We start from the raw sequence: 22,251 nt of genomic DNA on the forward strand, positions 1-22,251 counted from the left end.
ATCCCCATATCCCATCCCTCTGGTGCTTCCCTCCCACCCTCCCTATCCCACCCCTCTAGGTGGTCACAAAGCGCTGAGCTAATCTCCCTGTGCTATGCAGCTGCTTCCCACTAGCTATCTATTTTACATTTGGTAGTGTATATATGTTAATGCTACTCTCTCACTTCGTCCCAGCTTACCTTTCCCCCTCCCCATGTCCTCAAGTCTATTCCCTACATCTGCATCTTTATTCCTGTCCTGCCCCTAGGTTCATCAGAACCAATTTGTTTTTAGATTCCATATATATGTGTTAGCATACGGTACTTGTTTTTCTCTTTCTGACTTACTTCACTCTGTATGACAGACTCTAGGTCCATCCACCTCACTACAAATAACTCAATTTCATTTCTTTTTATGGCTGAGTAATATTCCATTGTATATATGTGCCACAACTTCTTTATCCATTCATCTGTTGATAGACCCTTAGGTTGCTTCTATGTCCTGGCTATTGTAAATAGTGCTGCAATGAACATTGTGGTACATGTCTCTTTCACAAATGTAAGTTATTATCTTTATTTTTACATGCAGAAGCAGAGGAAAGTTATTGCTCAATTTCACTTATTTCTCTTTCCAGGTAGGTAGACCTCCAATTTCTTCCATTTATCTTCTTTTTGTGGACTGACTTACACATGACCTGACTTTTGGAAGCCCAAGAAAGAAGGGCCAGGAAGCCTTTGGCATACACATGCTAATCTGTATGGCTGACTTGAAGTGTAGAAGCCTCCCTCAGAGTAATTCCTCAGAAAATTAAGGAACAATTCAGTTTGGAGCTAGTTCATTCCTGCATACAAAACATTATAATACTGTCCTCAAACAGATAAACACAAGTGAATGATTTTTACTTTCTTTGTTCCTTTTAAATGATTTATACTCATTTTCAAAATCATGCTGTATTGCAAGTATACCAAAATGACTACTTCTCTGGTCATTTAGAGAATTTTCTTTCATAGCATTTAATATATTAGGTGACTCATATTCAAACAATAAAAAGGTTTATTATTTCCAATATTTTCAATTTTCTTCTTTAGTGGCTTTTGTTAGCACATGTTTGAAAACAGGTCTTATTCTGTATTTTGAATATTTTATTTGAAATATCTAGCATTTGTAATATTAATACATATCTCCACTGATTTTTATTTTATTTTTGTTAATAAACAAATATTTACATCAAAAATAAAGTAAAAAATCAAAGAGATAATATTTACAATATTAAACATAAGCCAGATGTGGAAGCATGCTTTTCCAGATTAAACATTTACTGAGTTGGCAGAAAACGGCTTTCTTCCTCATTCATCCAAGTTAAGTTTTGTTTGAATGGATTCTAATTTCTTATTCCTTTACCCTTTTCACCATCTTTCTGTTGCTTTGTTTATGTAATAGTGATTTTTCCTTACCACTGCCTTCCACAGTTCTGTACAGCTGCTTCCCAGATGAGCTAAATAGCTCATTTTCATCTTTACACAAGTCTAAACTATGGGTTAATCCTACATGGCTTTCACAGACACAGTGACTGAAATCTCCTTGTGACAGTTCTCATATATACATGCATGTTTTTATTTTCTGCAGATATTCAAGTAAACTTGACTATAGAAAAGCACAAAACATCATCATCTGGTTCTGCATCCTTCAAATCTTACGTATTCTTTGAAAACTAGTGGAGACAAGGTCTCAAATTACGAAGAACATAAAGTATGCATTTGGAAATAAAGAAAATGGACCTTTCCAGCAAATTGAGAGTTTCTAATTTTTTTCTTTTCTACTAAAGGTTGATTAACTAATTTCTACAGAGTATTTCACCCAAATGCCTTTAAAGTGGCTTCAATCAACATGAGCTGATGAACTAAAGCAATAATTTCCTTTCCTTTTTTTACTGTGTTCATTTTTCTGCACTTTCTTGACAGTTCATCACACACAAAGGACTTAAGCACCAGCATACTCTCCAACTTAAACAGTAAAATCCCAAGGATCGGACATGCAGGCTTCCATTCAGATGGATGATAATGGACAGAGCTTATGGGAACTAATAAGAAGGATTGTTGGCATTCCCAATGACTTGCCTTTTCATGTTGGACTTGTTTATTGCTTTCCTTATTTGAAGGTAAGGGAGGGAAATGAGAGGTTGAATTCTGGGTTATGGCTAAAGATGCTAAACCATTTAAAGTGCCATTATTCCATTTCATTAAATTTTGGCACAGACGTGCATGTACATGTTACCAGATTGTAAGGTGTGTTCATGAATCAGAATTACACAGCTTGAGGGCTTATCTGGTTCACATTCTTTCTCGAAAAATGATTATGTAAAAATAAGTAAAAATCAAATATAAATGTTGATATAAAGTAAAGATCCTGAGAGTTAAAGAATAAAAATGTTGGTATGGAATTTTTAGATGCATGTCATCAAGTTAACTTCCCTTCTGTTGTGCCTTTACAAATTTATGCATGATGGAACATAAATGACTCAGAATATGAATGTGTTAACAAGCCTTTACAATATTTGTGTGTGTGAGAGTTTGAATATATACACTGTATTGCTGTTTCCATAGCTAAATAACATCAAATTGTGCTAATGTGGGAAAGTCAGGAAATCAAAGAATTATATTAATTGTTTCTGAATTCAAATGCTCAGGCAAACTGCAGTTGGGTTTGCCTTCTTCAGCTGAGTGTGCCTAGGGCTAGGTGTGAAATCTTTGTATGTTCCTGGATCCTCTTATAGAAATAGACAAAGGTAAGACATATCAGGATTTTGATTTCATTCTTCTCATTTGCTCATGAAAACAAAATTGAGAAATCATCAAATTGAACTGAATTATTTAATTCTTTTAAAATGAGCAGCCTTACTCGTAAAAGTAGGGGTAGGGAAAATAAAAAATAACACACAGAGTGTTCTCTTTACAACAAAATCTTTAAGATCAGCTTGATTTTTCAAATTGTTCTGGTTTTGAAATTTATGTGAAAAATTTTGTAACATTTGAAAATGAAATCATATATTGTTTAAAGAAACTGGTCTCACGTTGCTTCATTCAATTTCATAAATTAGTAGAACTGGAATGAATTTAATTTTACAAGTAATTTGACAGTTCAAGTTCTAAATTTTATAAGCTCTTTTATCCCGCCTTACTGCCCTACACTCCCTTTATGTAACAAAGTAGAACCAAATGGAAATTTGATAATATAAAGAAATCATTTCTATACAAAAACCAGAAGAAAATTCAGATACTTTGTACATATCACACTCTATATTCTTGGACATTTATGAAAATAGTGAAAGATTATACTAAAATTTTAATTAGTTTTTGAATAAAAGAGGCAAGAGTGGGCATCCTTGTCTTGTTCCTGATCTTAGAGGAAATGCTTTCAGTTTTTCACCATTGAGAATGATGCTAGCTGTGGATTTGTCATATATGGTCTTTATTATGTTCCATCTATGCCCACTTTCTGAAGAGTTTTTATCATAAATCAATGTTGAATTTTGTCAAAAGATTTTTCTGCATCTATTGAGATGATCATATGGTGTTTATTCTTCAATTTGTTAATGTGGTGTATCACATTGATTGATTTGTGGATATTGAAAAGTCCTTGCATCACTGGGGTACATCCCACTTGCTCATGGTATATGATACTTTTAATGTATTATTGGAGTCGGTTTTCTGGTCTTTGTTGAGGAGTTTTGTATCTATGTTCATCAGTGATATTGGCCTGTAATTTTCCTTTTTTTGTGTGTTATCTTTGTCTGGTTTTGGTATCAGGGTGACAGTGGCCTCATAGAATGGTTCTGAAGTGTTCCTTCCTCTTTCATTTTTGGAATAGTTTCAGAAGGATAGGAGTCAATTCTTCTCTAAATGGTAGAATTCACCTCTGAAGCCATCTGGCCCTTGAATTTTGCTTGTTGGGAGTTTTTTAATTACTGAATTAATTTCAGTACTGGTAATTGGTCTGTTCATATTTTCAATTTCTTCCTGGTTCAGTCTTGGGAGATTGTACCTTTCTACGAATGTGTCCATTTCTTCTAGGTTGTCCCTTTTATTGGTGTATAGTTGCTTGTGGTAGATTCTTATGATCCTTTTTATTTCTATAGTGTTGGTTGTAACTTCTCCTTTTTCATTTCTGATTGTATTGATTTGAGCCCTCTTCCTTATTTTCTTGATGAGTCTGGCTAAAGTTTTATCAATTTTGTTTATCTTTTCAAAGAACTAGCTTTTAGTTTCATTGATATTTTCTACTGTTTTTTAGTCTCTACTTCATTTATTTCTGCTCTGATCTTTATGATTTCTTCTGTTCTACTAACTTTCTACTACTAACTTCTACTAATAAACAAAACTTTTGGGTTTTGTTTGTTCTTCTTTCTCTAGTTGCTTTAGGCATAACATTAGGTTGTTTATTTGAGATTTTTCTTGTTTCCTGAGGTAAGATTGTATCACTATAAACTTCTCTCTTAGAACTGCTTCTGTTACATCCCATAGGTTTTGGATCATTGCGTTTTCATTTTCATTTGGCTCTAGGTAATATTTTATTTCCTTTTTGATTTCTTCAGTGATCCATTGGTTGTTTAGTAGCATATTGTTTAGCCTCCACATGTTTGTGTTTTTTGCAGTTTTTTTTTTCTCTTGTAGTTGATTTCTAGCATCACAGTCTTGTGCTTGGAAAAGATGCTTGATATGATTTAAGTTTTCTTAAATTTACTGAGGGCTGCTTTGTGGTCCAGCATGTGATCTATCCTGGAGCATGTTCCATGTGCACGTGAAAAGAATGTGCATTCTGCTGCTTTTGGATGGAATGCTATATAAATATTAAGTCCATCTGGTCTAGTGTGTCATTTTAAAGCATGTGTTTCCTTATCAATTTTCTGTCTGGATGATCTGTGCATTGATGTAAGTGGGGTGTTGAAGTCCCCCACTATTAATGTTTTACTGTCAAGTTCTCCTTTTATATCTGTTAACATTTGCCTTATATATTGAGGTGCTCCTGTATTGGCTGCATATATATTTATAATTGTTATATCTTCTTCTTGGATTGATCTTTTGATCAGTATGTAGTGTCCTTCTTTGTCTCTTGTAACAGTCTTTAGTTTAAAGTCTATTTTCTCTGATATGAGAATTGCCACTCCAGCTTTCTTTTGATTTTCATTTGCATGGAATACCTTTTTCCAACCCCTCACTTTCAGTCTGCATGTGTCTCTATATCTGAAGTGAGTTTCTTTTTTTTTTTTTTTTTTTGCGGTACGTGGGCCTCTCACTGTTGTGGTCTCTCCCTTTGTGGAGAACAGTCTCCGGATGTGCAGGCTCAGTGGCCACGGTTCACAGGCCTAGTCAATCCGCGGCATGTGGGATCTTCCAGAACCGGGGCACAAACCCATGTCCCCTGCATCGGCAGGCGGACTCTCAATCACTGTGCCACCAGGGAAGCCCTGAAGTGAGTTTCTTGTAGGCAGCAAATATACAGGTCTTGTTTTTGTATCCATTCAGCCAGTCTCTGTCTTTTGGTTGGAAATTTAGTCCATTTACGTTTAAGGTAATTACCAACATGTACATTCTATGGCTTTTTTGTTAACTGTTTTGGATTTGCTTTTGTAGCTCTTTTTTTCCACTTTCTTCTTTTGTTCTCTTCTCTTGTGATATGATGACTATCTTTAGTGTTATGTTTGGGTTCCTTTTTCTTTTTTGTTGTATATCTATTACAGATTATTGTTTTGTGGTTACCATGAGAATTTTGTATAGGAGTCTGTATTTATAAATGCTTGTTTTAAGTTGCTGATCTCTTAATTTCAAATGCATTTTAGATACCCTGCATTTGTACTCTCCTCCCTCCATAATTACCATTTTTGACTTTATATTATACATCTAATTGTTTTGAGTATTCCTTAACTGTTTATTGTGGATACAAACGATTTTTACCACTGTCTTTTAACCTCCCTATTAGCTTTGTGTGTGGATGATTTCCTACATTTATTGTACGTTTGCATTTACCAGCAAGCTTTTCCATTTTGTAACTTTCTTGTGTCTAGTTGTGGCTTTTCCTTTTCTGCCTAGAGAAGATCCTTTAGCATTTGTTGGAAAGCTAGTTTGGTGGTGCTGAATTCTTTTAGCTTTTGCTTGCTTGTAAAGCTTTTGATTTCTCCACCAAATCTGAATGAGAGCCTTGCTGGGTAGAGTATTCTTGGTTGTAGATTTTTCTCTTTCATCACTTTAAGTATATATAATAAGTATATCATGCAACTCCCTTCTGGCCTGCAGAATTTCTACTGAAAATCAGCTGATAGCCTTATGGGAGTTCCCTTATATGTTATTGTTGCTTCTCACTTGTTGTTTTTAGTATTCTCTCTTTAATTTTTGTCATTTTGATTACAATGTGTCATGGTGTATTCCTCTGTGGGTTAATCCTGTAGGAGAATCTTTGTGCTTCTTGAACTTGGGTGACTGTTTCCTTCCCCAGATTAGGGAAATTTTCAGCTATTGTCTCTTCAAATATTTTCTCAAGCTATTTCTCTCTTCTCCTTCTGGGACTCCTGTAATGTGAATATTAGCATGCTTGATGTTGTCCTACAGGTTTCTTAAACTGTCCTAATTTCTTTTCATTCTTTTTGATTTTTTTCTGTTTGACAGCAGTGATTTCCATTACTCTGTCTTCCAGCTCACTTATCCATTCTTCTGCCTCATTTAGTCTACTATTGATTCCTTCTAGTGTATTTTTCATTTCAGTTACTGTATTCTTTAATTCTGTTTGGTTGTTCTTTATATTTTCTAATTCCTTGTTAAAAACTTCTAATTTCTCACTCTATGCAACCATTCTTGCCACTTTTATTCAACACAGAAAAAGAAATAAGAGGAATCTAAATTGGAAAAGAAGAAATAAAACTGTCACTGTTTGCTATGCAGATCCAGCTTTTCCTCAGGCAGCCCTGATGCCTGGCATTGACAGGGGGAAGTAGAGGCATCCTCTAGACCAGTGGTTCTTAAAGTGTGGTGCCTGGACTAGCAGCATCAGTATCACTTGAGTATTTATTAGTAATACAATTTCTCAGGTCCTACTTTAATTTTACTAAGTTAAAAGCTCTGGGAGTAGGGTCCAGAAATCTGGTTTTAACAAGTCTTCTATGTGATTCATGTGTATGCTGAAGTTTAAGGACCCATGATTAGACCAACTTTAACAGAAAACCCAGTGTATGGAATTACTGGACTACCATTGAGAAAGTTGACATTTTAGATCCAGTAGCCTCTGTTTTTCTCTGCTTCTATCTTTACTCTCTCCATAGTTTCCTCTTAATTCTAGAGACAGCATGATCATGTAAAAATTTAATTCACATCACTTCTATTACATTTACCCTTTTGTGCTTAAGCAAGCCGTTAATCCTCTTCTCACTTGTGAGATTTACACGTAAGCATCCTTAGATATTTAGATTTTCAATCATCACCAGATTGATAGTGTTCCCCAGGTTATGAATGTTGGACTTTTGAACAGAATCTACCCGGAATGTATTGATTTGCATGTATTCAAAGAATAGGAACTGATCTTGCCTACTACTCCAGAGAGCAAGATGTGTTCCCTGAAGCATGTTACCTTCCTTTATGATTCCATGATGGTCACAGATATGTTATCTGAAGGAAGATTATCGTGGTGTGTCCCTACTTATTTAATTAACCCAAATGGGATGGTCTCCATATACGTGAGGCAGGGAACTTGCAAGAGGGTGGAGACATTATTTGCTGTCACAGAGTTTCTTCTTGCTACATAAAACAAAATTAATTTTTCAAAAGAAATAATGGGTTTGGCATTTTGTGAGCTGACCTAGGAAATGGACTGATAGTTTCTCTAGGAAAATGGTTCTGAGTTCCATAAATAAGTGCAGTTTTGGTGCACAGTTTATCTACATATTAGAAATTGTTTATGATTTCTGACAGCTCTACAGTATAACTTTATTTGAATTCTGTTATAACAAATACTGTCTTTTATTCTGATTTAGAAAATTAAATGAAAAAACTCTGGATATCAAGGTTAATTTGCTACTAATAGTCTTTCTTTTAAAAAACATAGATTTTAAATAGGAAATAAACAAATACATAAATGTTAGTTCATACTAGTTTAGCTACTATAAAATTTTCCCAAGGAAAATAAAATATAGCTTTTCAGAAGAAATATTTAACAATTCTTCTTTAACTAAGGGGTCAAATTGAGTATCACTAACTATAAGACAATTTGACATTAAGCACCTTCTGATATGATGCAATACATAGTTGTCACCAATAGAGAATTCTTACTGAAAAAATATTTACACTTAATACAATCAAGCTTTTAGACTTATCTCCCAGTTTAAAGAAAATACAGATATGAGAGAAGCAAATCAAATAATACTCCAAGGAAACAATCAGACAAATCCAGAATACAGGACAATGTAAAAGGCAACTGGCCTTATCGCTTTAAAAAAACAATATCACGACCAAGAAAAAAATACCTTGTTGGAAAGTAGGGGAGAAGGTGTTATCTTAGAATAAAAGAGAGTCAAAATACATAAGTAATGTGATTTTTGTACACTGTTTGGATGATGGTTCACAAAACCAGCTACAAAACACTTTTTGGAACAATTAGGAAAATTTGAATATGAGCTGGATATTAGATAATAATGGGAAATAATTATTAATTTTCTTGTATATGATAATGGTAATGTTATATAGGAGAATGTTGTTATTCTTAGGACATGAATGGTGAAACATTTAGGGGTAAATCTGCAAGCTACTTTAAAATGGTACACACACACATACACACACACCAACATACAAAAGAGAGATAAAGCACATTTGGAAAAATGTTAACAGTTGTTCAGTGTAGGTTGTGAGTATATTGGCATTTATTGTACTGTTATTCAAACTTTTCAAAAAATTTTTAAATTTTATAATAAAAGTTGGAAGAGTTGCACAGTTTGAATGTACTTAATGCCACTGGACAGTACACTTAAAAAATGGTTAAAATGGTAAATTTTATGCTATGTATATTTTACCAAATTTTTTTAAATGCTGGAGAAAATCTTGTGTAAAGAATAATACTGTCACAACCACAGTAAATGTTGTCAGTGAACTAGAGGTTGTCTCAGATCTCTAATTATTCACTTAAGGTTTACCCAGAGACACAATCTTCAGGGAAACACATTCTAGACAATTAAAGATACTACCAGATAATTGCTCTGGGATTCTGACTTTTTTTAAGGCAATGAGCCAAACAGCCTAGATAGAATTCTACCATAGAATAATGTAGACAGATATTTCAGTAGGAGTTCGGTAGGAACTATTCTAGTATATTTGGGTTTTATAGACCAACAGAAGGAGGTCCAGCTTTCAGAGCTCTCTTCTCCATCCTTGAGTCTTCCATGAGAGATAGTAGTTAGTGTTTACCTTTGGATAAGGAAAAACTAAAATGAGTTAAGTATTGGAAAATTAAATTTATTTGTAAAAGAATTCCATGTAGATATTACAAAAATTATGTGAACCACAGTTCAGAGGATATGAATAGATTCTAAAAGTATCCTGGAACGTAACTGAGGTTCAACAAGTCAGGGCCAATTTTTTCCCTAAAGATTTTTAGGCTGAAGCCACAATTAAAGGCCACTTTTAATTCTGTCCTGAGCTCTTCCACACACAAAGCTGTGGGACACTATAATTCTTACTCATAGTGACTGAAAATAAAAGCCTGGTCAAGTACAAAGAGTTGTTTTCTGCCAAGCTCAATGAAAGTAGGAAGTGGCAAGGGTGGGTACAGGATGGCTGAAATTCCCCAGTCTTAACCATGGATAGCAGGATTGCTTAAAGTTCTGAAAAACAACCCCAAATTAGGTCTTGTCAAGTCAGATACACATCTGCAAAAGAAATATATGACAATGACTAGGATATGGATATGAGACCAAAGGGGAAAATATCTTTTCATGACAAAGTCCTAAAGTAGAATCATATAGCATCGATTAAAAAAAAATCATGGGGCTCCCCTGGTGGCGCAGTGGTTGAGAGTCTGCCTGCCGATGCAGGAGACACGGGTTCATGCCCCGGTCCAGGAAGGTCCCACATGCTGCGGAGCGGCTGGGCCCGTGAGCCATGGCCGCTGAGCCTGCGCGTCCGGAGCCTGTGCTCCGCAACGGGAGAGGCCACAACAGTGAGAGGTCCGCGTACCGCAAAAAAAAAAAAAAAAAAAAAATCATGACATCTGGGGTTCCACAGATCTCTATTTGGTCCTGGATTGTGAGTGCAACCGTCTATGTGTAACTTTGGTTAAGCCAATTAACACCATTATGATGCATGTTCTTTGATGTTAAAATGTGAAAAATATTCCTAACCCATAAGGTTGTTGTAAAGAGTAAGTGAAATGATGTATATAAATTATTTAGCACAGTGCCTTGTGCACGGTAAGCTCTCAGTTAATTTTTATCAGCATCATAACCATCTCAGGCTTTGACTCAGACCAGTCACAGTGGTATGGAACAACCTGAGAGAGCCCAAGGGCTGAAGTTAAACCCACCCAGAGGGGTCTAGCAAAGGAGATCATGACTGGGCTAATGGCAAATATGACTTTAAAAACCTAAGGTGGGAATTTAGACCGGAAGTCACAAACTCAAATGCCTAGAAGAATCTGATAGGTGTTATCTGAATGAGTGACTCAAGGATGACTGTGCAGTTAGTATGAGTGGGCAAGTCTCTGTTAATCTGGTGAGAACATACCCCATCTCACGGAGCAGCTTCTATTTAATTCAAGATCATGGCTGGAATGAGAGAATGTAGGCTCAGTGTGGGAAGACCTTATCAGTCTTTAGGAGAATCTGCAACTCAAAGATATTTTATGTGACATTTCCTGTTTCTAGAACATTGACATTGACACAACTTTTAAATATATTGTGCAGGCCAAATAAAACATGTCTGCAGCCAGACCCTATTAAATGGTGATCTCTAGTTTATGACTTCTTGTATCACACCTACCTAAGATCAGTATTGGTCCTAAAGATCAGGATGGGAGTGAACCTCTGGGTTGGGGACCAGCAGACCAGAACAGTGCTGTGTGTGTGTGTGTGTGTGTGTGTGTGTGTATAAGGTGAGCCATAAACATGAGCTATATATGTCATTTTGAATTTCCTAGTAGCCACACTAAAAACAAGTAAGAAGAAATAGGTGGAAATAATTTTAATAATATATCTCATTTAACTCAATATACCTAGCATATTATTATGTTAACACATAGTGAATGTAAATTTATTAATAACATATTTTATATTTTTATGATGTCTTCAAATTCAGGTGTGTATTTTACACTTACAGCACATCTTAATTCAGGGTTAGTTACACTGAAAGTACTCAATAGCCATATATGGCTAGTGGTGACCCTACTGGACAGCATAGGTCTACAGTATGCTTCTCAAACTTTAATATGCATATTGAAATTTGGGGGATCATGTTAAAATGCCATTTCTGCTTCACTGGTTGGGATAGAGTCTGAGATCCTTCACTTCTTACAGGCTCTCAGGTGGTGTCAGTGCTCCTGGTCCATGGACCACGCTTTGAATATCTAGGAGCTAGATGGTTATGGCAAGTCTTCTTCAATCAGCACTTTCGCCCCCCAAAGCACTCCCTTCTCTTTCAAATTTAGCAAATATCTGTTGAAGAGACTAAATTGATATTCTAATGTTTGGTCACCATATTTAGATGTGGAATAATATTAATAACTTTAAAATAGGCAATATTTTATATACCCCTTGTAGAAGCACTGAGTCATTTACTCCTTTTTTTTTTTAAACTTCAGAACCTGCCAATATGTTACCAGATGCTTTCATGAGAATGCGTTTAAGCACAGGATAAGTGCAACTTTATAGTTCTAACTTCAGAGATTTGGCACATTCAACGTTTTAATAAAACAGACAATGGGACGGCAAGGGAAATTTGACAATAATACCTCTCTAAGCTTTAGTATTTAGGGGCATTCCTCGGTCAAGGGTATGAATATTTCATGGACTCTCCAAAGAGAAACACAAAGAGAACTTTTTCATTTCCTCCTGACCATTCTATTTGAGGGATCGGTAGAGCTCGACAGGCAGACCTTAGATCTTTGTTCAACAATACATAAATACAGAAATTTAAGCAGCTAAATGTGGGGCAGAATGTAACTCAAGGATTCTACATAGTGCAAATGTCCTCAGGATACAAACGCTTTTAAACCTAGAAGAGTGTTTTGGAAGTAAGCAGTGAATTCCTAAGAACTTGTTCTCACTTATCACTGTTTCACTTGTGAACTTTAGCAAGTGATTTATCCTCTTTTATCCTTCCTCAGATGTTAAGAATAATGCTTGTTGAACCTATTTCACAAAGTTGTTCTAGGGAAGCATAAAGGAACTTGGTAAATGGTAACATGCTATTTGCTTATAGTTTATTCACAATCATGCCCAAAGGAAGGTACTGAATTGTAAACACATGGTCAAGATGAAGTCTGAATTGACAAGGTGATCAAGTTCTCGGCCCTTTCTACTGCTGCATTTCATAACAGTTGCAGCTGTCTGCTCATATTTATGTTTTCCACAGTAAAAATGCAAGGCAGGATTCTAATCACAGAACTACTGTCTCTTCCTACACAGAATAAAACAGCATGTCAAAAGATAAGTAAATAGAAAGGGACCTTTTGAAAGCTTTATAAAGTCTTTGTTTTAGTTCTGAATCAAACTAAGTGTGGAATTATGGATACCAAAGATATTTTTTTCCTCTAGTAACAACTGTTTAAGTCATTTAATGGCATGAAATCTCTTGAGTGAAATATCTGAAGTATGATTCTGATGGATGGCGTAAATTAAACTCAACATGGTAAAGTTTTACAGTGGGATCTTCGTAATAGAGCTAATTTTGTTTGAAAGCTCAGAAATCTGGCACCGAGGAGGAAAAAAAACCCAAAATGACAAAACTCTTTAATTGAGAAAATTATAAAATATTATTAAAAGAAATTAAAGGGGCATAAATAAATGTAAATAAATAAATGGAAGACTTAATACCATAAAGATGGCAATCAGTGGTACATTGGTCATAACTTGAAAGCAATTCCAATCAAAATTACACCATTTTGTGTGTGTGAATATTTGAAGTTGACTAAATTTATAAGAGAGAGTAAAGGACAAGCATAGACTAGATACGCTTGAAAAAGAAAAACCAGATGGAGAAATTGCCTTTCTTTATATCAAGAATTATTATGAACATATAACAAATGAGTAAGATTTTATTATTTTAAGGAGAGACTAGTAAAACAAAAGAGTGAGCCCAGAAACAACCCAGCACATACAGAACTCAACTTTTGACACAAATGGTGTTGCAGATGTGGGAGAAGGGATAGTGGACTTTTCAATAAATGTTGCTAGGACACATTATTAGTCATATGGAAGACAAAACAAAAAGTGCACCCTTACCTAACCACCATATATAGTTTTAAATTCAGGTAGGTTAAAGATATAAAATAAAAAGCAAAACTACAGTACTTTATAGGACAATATCTTTATGACTTCCAGAAAGGTAGGAATTTGTTAAACAAAACACAAAAAATGCAAACCTCTGAGGAAAAGATTAATAAAATGAACTAATCTATCAAAACTTCTGACTTCTGACCATCAAAAGTCCATGTAAAGGAAGTGAAAGGAGAATTACATACTGGAAGATTATATTTTTCAATATATATAAGAGGCAAAGGATTAATCAATATTCAAAAAAACAAAAGGAACTCCTACAATTTATAAGAAAAGGAAGAATAAATAACCAATAGAAAAAATGAGGAAAAGTCTTAATAAATACTTCAAAGAAAGGAAATCTGAACAACCAATAAAAGATCCCCAATCTGACTAGTAATCACAAAAATAAAAATTAAGACCACCATGAGACATCATTTATAACTTAGCACAGTGGAAAAAAAAAGTTTGTAGATGTCATGTGTTGGTAAGGGTGAGGGCTAATGAGAGCACTTATATAGTATTTTTGGTGGATATAAAATAGCATAACCACTTTGAAAACAATTTGGCACTATCTGTATACTCTTGTGCTTTCAGCTTTGCATTTTTTCATAAACTAAGGAAAATAATAAAACATTTATTTTGTTTTTCTGCATGAATTGAATTCCATTTCAGGGCAATCAAATAAACAATGAGGAAAAGTTATTCTCTGTGGAAGAATTCTAATTAAAAAAATGCAGAATGAATGATAGAATTAGAAAATCACCATTATACAAACCTTAGTAAAAACATTTAGGTAGACTTCATTATTGTATGCTAAAACCACTGGGTGAAATTTGATGGGAATTTTATAATAGAGTCATCAGACTGACACCACCTGAACCCACTGATCAAACTCACAGAGTTTCACATTAAAAAAAAAAAACTTACCTAAAAAAAATTGAAACTGAATTTCATCAAGCCAGTTGACAGGAAATAGGAGGATAGAGGGAGTGTGTAACAAACAACAGCATGAGCACGATCAGTCACATTTAGAATATGACATTTCTTAGGACAAATGACCTAGTTTCTCCAACAAATCACAGCATAAAAGATAAAAAGAAGAAAGGGGGCTGTTATAAAGTAAAAGAATAACACAATATTATTTGGATTTTGATTTGGTCAAACCAGCTATGGAAAGATAACTTTAAGATAGTCAATGAAGTATGAATAAGGACTAACTAGGTATTAGATGATATTAAGGAATTATTTTGTTAGGTATAATGTCATGATGGTTTTATTTAAAATGTTATCACATGAAGATTCATACTGAAGTGTTTACAAGTGAAATGACATTTTATATTTGCTTTAATATAAACAGAGCTTTTAATATAACAGAATCTAGTATTTTTAGTAAATCGTTAGTTATAGAGGTGGTGGTGATGGCGAGGAAGAGGTCTAGGATAACATTTGGATTTTGCCTTGGGTTACCAGGGTGGTACTATTTGCCAAGAAAGGGGACACAGAAGCAACAGTAGGTTTCACAGATAAAAATGATTTTAATTTTGAAAATAAGTTTTAGATGCTAATGGGATACCCAGAAGGTTCTCAAGTGAGCAATAAGATAATTGAGTCTTAAATAAAGAAGAGATCTGTGCTAGGGTTATAGTTTACCAGAAAACTGATCAAATCACTCAAGAGAATGCATATGGTAAGAAAAGAAGTCCAAGGATGAACCCTGGTGATTACCAACATGCATGAAATAAACAAGGGGAGAGTTCAATGAGAAATTCTGACATAAAATGTTAGAATATTTGAATAGTTTTGAGAAGAAAGAATTAATCAGCATAAGGATTAACCAACAGTAATTAAATAAGGTCGAGAAGTTAAATAAGATGAGAAATAAAAATAGTGCATAAGATTTTGAAATTGGCAGTCACTGGTGATTTTAGCAGGAATTGTTTCATTTGAATAACGGTGGCAGGGCTTCCCTGGTGGCGCAGTGGTTGAGTTCGCCTGCCGATGCAGGGGACACGGGTTCGTGTCCCGGTCCGGGAAGATCCCACATGCCGCGGAGCGGCTAGGCCCGTGAGCCATGGCCGCTGAGCCTGCGCGTCCGGAGCCTGTGCTCCGCAACGGGAGAGGCCACAGCAGTGAGAGGCCCGCGTACCGCAAAAAAATAATAATAATAAAAAAAAATAACGGTGGCAGAGGGCTAATTACAATGGGTTAGCACCTACATGAGAAGTGAGAGTTGGAGACACTTGTTCTTTTGAGGAGCTTAGCAGGAAATTATAAGAGAGGTAGAGGATTTCTTTTCTTTAATATAGAAATGGTTCCAGCATGTTTAGAGGCAAGATAAAAGAGCCAGTTGGGAGAGTCAGTTTGAGAATGTATATATATAAAAAAAGAGAACGATAGATAAAGTATGGCTTCAGTGAAAAGAAGGGTGAAAAGGATAAAAAACAAGTTGAATAAATTAGCTCTAACCAAGTCAAGGAGTCCTTTTCTCTGAATCTGGAAAAGTGTGGTGAGAGTAGATGCATGTATAAAGGAATATTTCACTTAATAAAAATGAACTACTAATTTTTTTTTCCAGAAAAAATCTGTTTCAAAAATTAGAGAGTGCAGCCACTTATTTTATTTCAGAAATGTCACCAGAAAAGCCTGAGTCACTCTGAGGGCATATACTCCCTCGTGGTCTTTGGGGAAGCCTAAGGCTTGCTGTGTTGGGAGAATGTGGACAAGTGTGTAGCAAATTGGGCCTCTGAGAGGTGGGCTGAGGGAAGGAGGGCATGTGGTGTTCTAAGAGTTAGGGGCAGATGTGTTCTGAACATAGATGGTGGGCCCAGGGGCCAGTAGCAGCCAGAATGGAATTGTGACTGGGAATAATCAGAAGGGCACTCTGAGGGGGGCACCAGCTAGTAAGGAAGCTGATTTTGGTTGACAGAGAGACAGATCAGGTGTTGGTTTCTATGTTTAGACTTAACGTTCTCTGTGAAATGTGAGGCAAATATGGACAGGAGTCAGGGTCAGCAGTTGAGAACAATGATTTTGAGAGAGAGGTGCAGCTTCAGAATATTTTGGGGGGGAGAATTGTAAAACTACGAATTGAGAAACAGCAAATAAATGGGTGGCTGAGGGCCAAAAAGGGGCTGGCTGAGTTTGGAGACCATAAATTATTGGTAGCAGCCATCCACACCTTTGTGAAATTTCTTAAAATTTCCTTCTGCGTTACCCAGGGGTCAAGCTAACGGTGCAAGCAAGAGGATAATTGGGTCAATCTGCTTTTGAGGGTCATCAGGGCAGATACAACCAAAGCACAAAAAGACATGGGCAGCTGGGATTATTGCAAGAGTCAAGTTAAATGATTTTGCTATGCATCTAGGTTGGATAGGAAAAAGGGTATGTCCATGAAATGGTGATGGGTTATGAAGTCTTTAGATAATAGCAAGAAGGATGGACACAAGAGGGCAGGAATGTCAGAGGAATAGTGTTGTTAAAAGTGTCAAATAATTTTCTGTACAGTGAAGTGGAGTTCCCTGTGCTATACAGCAGGTTCTCATTAATACCCCAATTAAAAAAAGTATTAAATAATCTGGATATGGCAGTGGAGAGTTAAAGCAGAATGCTGCTACTACTTTTGTGTTCTGTGATAAGTGAGAGGTATAGAATAAAAAGTTTAGCTTGAGAGCTATTCAGGAGGTGGTAGAAGGATCGGGATCTATAAATAGGTTGACTTTGTAGAGTAGATCCTATGTGGTGGGATAAGGGTTACAGAGGAAAGGATAGGGGTCAATAGTAAAAAGAATCATGAGTAGAAGAAATCCCCAAATAGGCCAGTGGTGAGAGTAAATGAAGGTGAGCTACTCAGAGGCCTGGATTTTGGTTGGTGACCAAAAAAAAAAAAAAAAAAAAGTGGGAGGAGAATGTGGAATGTGTTCCATGGACTGCTCTTGAGGCTTTTAGACAGATGAAGTCCCAAGTAGTGCAAGAGCCATGTGAGAGTAGCAAATTTTAGGCTCTACTTATCATTTAAAAGGAATGTCACTGAGAATTTACTTATGTCATCTCTGAAGAGTTCCCTTCCTCAGGCTGTTAATGGAAAATATGCATCTATGTTCATTCCCTGTTTTAAAATGTATTTACTTTTTATTCAAACCACTCTTACCACATTCCTGCTATATATACATTAATGTTCCAGAAAATAAAATAAAAATCCTTATCTTTACCTCTGAGAAGCTTGTTCTCTTATTGAAGTTGTGAAAAATGTGCACAACTTACCTCATATCTGTGGGTCTTGGAAGAAGTCTTTTTTTTCCACTAAAGTAGACTTCAAAATCTTCAGTCTTTAGCCTGTGAGCATAGTCAATGTATCCTGACACCTCCTGCCCATGAGAATTTCTGTCACGAATAAAGATCACGGACTAGTACATAGAAAAATAGAGAATGCAGAGAGTAAATGAACAAAACTCATTTCAGTAAATTTTACATGATAATAAAATCTACAGTTATTGAGTGATACCTGTGTTATACCCTATTCTAAGTGCTTTATGCTTCATACTTACCATGATCCTATGGGGTAAGTATTATTATTTTCTCCTGGCAGTGAAGAAATTTATGAAAAGTTAACTGAACATGCATATAATGTTTATATATAGCAATTGTATATAACAATATCAATAAATAATTCATAGAAGTCTTCCTAAGGAGAGATATTATTTTCAGTATTTGAAAATAAAACATTATTTACTTTTTTCCCAGTCCCATTGTTTTCTCTTTGTCATCATTTTGCAAGTTAAAAAACTGAAAAACAGAGAGGTTGAGTACCTCACACAGCTAGTAAATTGAGAAGCTCAGATTAAAACCCAGGCTCATGTGTTTGTACTTCTAATCATTACATTCTTTTTCCATTTAAACAGCTATATATTTTATGTTATATATAGAAAAATGGGGTCCTTTCTTTTTATTATCATAAGAGTCAAAAAAAATCTCTACAAAATTAAAATCTCTTTGCAAATTAAAATCTTTTGGGACTTCCCTGGTGGTCCAGTGGTTAAGACTCTGTGCTTCTATTGCAGTGGGTGCAGGTTTGATCCCTGTTCAGGGAACTAAGATCCACATGCTGCACAGCATGACCAATAAATAAATAGTTTAAAAAAAATGAACCACTTAAAAAAATCTCTTTACAAATTAAAATCTCTTTAGAAAATTAATTTTATAGGTCAAACCTATACAGAAAGTACATATTTCTCCTTTGTATCAATTCCTTCACGAATATCTTTGAGCAGCTACTACATGTGAGACACCGTTGAATGTGCCAAGGATACAGTGATAAGCAAGATAGTAAAGGTCCTGATCTCTTGGAACTTATGTTTAGGTAAGCAGAGACAGACAATAGACATGAAGAGAAAACAATACTTACAGTGAGGGATAAGTGTTATAAAGCAAATAAAGAAGATGGTTGGCTAGAGGAGTTGGTGGTGGTGAAGGCTACTTTGGGTAGAGTAATCAGAAAAGACCTTGAGGAGGTATTTAAGCCAAGACTTGAAGGCTAAGAAGAGGTAAGCCTTGTAAAGATCTAGAATAGGAGCCTATCAGGAAAAGGGAACAGCTGGTAGAAAGGCCCTAAAGTGGAAACAAGGTAATGCAAATAGAAGAATTGTAGTCTTTTCCTGCTTAAGCCAGTAGACATTGATCTCAAGTTCTAGGAGGAAATAAAGAAAAAGAAAAAAACACTAAGTGTAATTGGAAAAGTTCATAATGTATTCATTTCCAAATCTAGATCAAAATGTAGAATTTCATGGAGAAGTTCTATATTTGGAAGAACCTGTAAACAAGCCTTCCTGTTCCTCTTGAGTAATTACTGGATTGTTACTTGTTGGGTCTTTGTGTAGTCAATTATAGGGAGCACTAACACAGGTCGCCTCAGATAGCAGAGTTTCCAAAAGGGTGAAGTTAGAAAATTGAAATAATTCTTTCCCCTGCTACACCTATGAAAACAGGTTGCTAACAATATGCCAACAGAAAAATGGAGGAACAGAGACACAACTTAGAATTATTTGTTATTCTGCTGATGCTTCATCTTCCAGCTTACTATGGAACAGCATTGGGTGCTGAGAAGAATTCTGAGGCACTTTCTTAGCCCAAGGGGAGGGAGGATTGTACTGGATTAGTGATGTTTCCCATAGATATGCCTGGATGAACTAATATTCATTGTTATTTCTGTGCCCAATTGTGTATAAACTCAATCCATAGTCCTTCTCATTTCCCCCATGTAACTCCCAGTTAAATTTATATGGATTTCTCCATGCTTTTAGTCACCTAGTTTTTAGTTTATACAGCACAAAATTTAAATGGATAGTAACTTAGACTTCTTGAGATTCTCACACAACTAAACCAATAACTAACTTTGCTGTCCCTACTTAAACAAGGCCATGAGCTATACATATTTCATGTGTAATACAAAAGGTGCTTGTAATCTTTATTCAATCAAGGCTGCTCCTGATGTAAGGCAAATCATGCAGGGACTGAGAGGGGGAAAAATATCCAAAATAAGTCCTTTCCTTTCAAAATGGAACTCTATTAACAGAAAAGAAAGCTCCTCTGTCTCTCTCTGTCTCTGTTTTTGTCTCTGTTTCTCTGTCTTTCTCTCTTTAAATGAGAGATGGACCAGCCTTATTCTTCTAGCAGAATAGCATACCAGATATTGTAACTGACCTTCCTGCTGAAAACAAATAAGAAATCTGGATAAAATCTAAAAAATTTTAACATTTGTAACATGCATTGATACACTGGCAAGAAAATGATGAATACTCAGAGTCCAAAAAATAAATGAAAGCAGGAGCCCAGAGAGGAAAGCAGAACCCTAAAGTCATCCTTGTCTTGCAGGTATTTGCCCAACCTTAGAGAATCTCAGCAAAGATTTCATGATTATGTCAGGTGGGGGTGACAGGAAACAAAATCCAGTCTTTCAGATAGAGAGACTAACAGGACCTATTGCAGAACATAAAGCTGAGAAACAAATAAAGGATGAAAAAATATCTCCACTGTGTTCAGAGAAAAGAAGAATCATTCCAGAGTTACATCCAGAGAAAACACTTTTGTGGTGAACAATATATAGATTTTTTAGACCAAATAAATAAATAAATAAATAAATAAATAAATAAGAGACTTGGCTAACAACAGCCTCTTGCTCAAAGAAATTCTGCAGGATGTACTTCAGGCAAAAGAATGTGACTCCAGCTGGCAAGTTAGAGATAAAGAGTAGAATAATAAGAAAAAATAGAATAGATAAGGAATAGAATCAAATATTATAAATATATAGGTCAATATAAACAAATGTTAACAGTATCTTCTGTAATAAAAATAACAGTATGCCTAAAATTTTTTATATAAATGTATGTTTGGAGAAAGTTGTCAGAGTTAAAGTTGGAGTGTCTAAATTTTTTAGAATGAGGGCAGCTATACTGATTAACTTTAGAATTTGCTAAATATGTATGTATAAATTTGGGTCATGACAGGAGATAGTGTATATCATCTTTAAATTATTAGAGGATAAAACAAAGTGAGGAAAAAGCAATCAATCAATGAAACAGAAGGCAAGAAGGGAGAGGAAAAATTTGGAAGAGGCAGGACAAGTAAAATACACAAATGTAATGATAGTATTATGGGCTGTATTGTGTTCCCTCAGAATCCATATGTTGAAACCTAACCCTGAGTACCTCAGAGAATGTTTTAGACAAAGGACCTTTAAAGAGTTAATTAAGTTAAATGAGCCCATTAGGGTAGGCCCTAATGCAATCTGACTTTATAAGAAGAGGAAATTTGGACACACAGAGAGACATTGGGGGGTTGTGTGCATGGAGAAAAGACCATGTGAAGACACAGTGAGAGGAACCATCTGCAAGCAAGGAGAAAGGCCTCAGAAGAAACCAAATCTGCCAACACCTTGATCTGTTTTGGACTTCTAGCCTTGAGAACTATGAGAAAATAAATTTCTCTTATTTAAGCTACCCAGTCTATGGTATTTTGTTATGGCAGCTCTAGCAAATTAATACAATAATAATAAATTTAAATAATTAAGTAATTACAATAAATGTAAATGGCCAAATGTTTAAGTTAAAAGACAAAGATTATTAGAGTGAATACAAAAATATGAAGTAAAATATAAGGTTGAAAATTAAATAATCAAAGAATACACAAAAGAAAGTTCCTATCCAAAAGAGAGCTGGTATTGGCATATTAATATTAGGCAAAATGGACTTTAAGGCAAAACGCATTACTAGAGATGGAGAGTCACTAGATAATGATGAAAGATTCCATTTACAGAAAGATATAATAATTCTAAACTTGAATGAACCTTTGAAAACATAGCCTTAAAATAGCTAAAGCAAAAATTGATAGGACTGTAGAATAAGTCATCATCACTGTGGTAAATTTATCTCTCTCATTAAGCTCTAGATCCAAGAGAATAAATATTTAAATATTATAGAATAAATATAGATTGTAAAGAATTAAAATATACAAGCTTGACTGTTCAGTTTTTAACTTAGTCAAGTACCTAAACATCTTTAGTCTTTAATGTTCTTGTGGATAAAATGACTGATTGTCTAAAATGATGTATATTTGACCATAATTTCACTATTTTACTTTATTATATATATCCTTGCCATGTGTGTTAAAGCCCTCTGCCCATGGAAATCTGAATAAATTTCAAATCTCACTTCTCTAGTCTTGTGAGAGTTAAGTGCCTGCTCTGTGATTTTTGTGAATCCTGAGATTTTGGGGTC

At 35.2% G+C, this 22,251-nt stretch overlaps 1 protein-coding gene across 2 annotated transcripts in view; it reads right to left on the reverse strand.

Moving 5' to 3' along the window:
• CFAP299 (cilia and flagella associated protein 299) overlaps nucleotides 1–22,251 on the reverse strand; it is a gene marked incomplete at both ends in the record, with an annotated part of 629,105 nt that overhangs the window by 73,485 nt on the left and 533,369 nt on the right. For both annotated transcript variants that reach the window (XM_082653737.1, XM_082653736.1), the window contains one exon: nucleotides 17,744–17,886. In XM_082653737.1, coding sequence (XP_082509863.1) covers nucleotides 17,744–17,886 — 143 coding nt within the window. The remainder of the gene's footprint in view (nucleotides 1–17,743; nucleotides 17,887–22,251) is intronic.

Source organism: Grampus griseus (genome assembly GCF_964374135.1).
Source record: "Grampus griseus genome assembly, chromosome: 4".
NCBI lineage: Eukaryota > Metazoa > Chordata > Mammalia > Artiodactyla > Delphinidae > Grampus > Grampus griseus.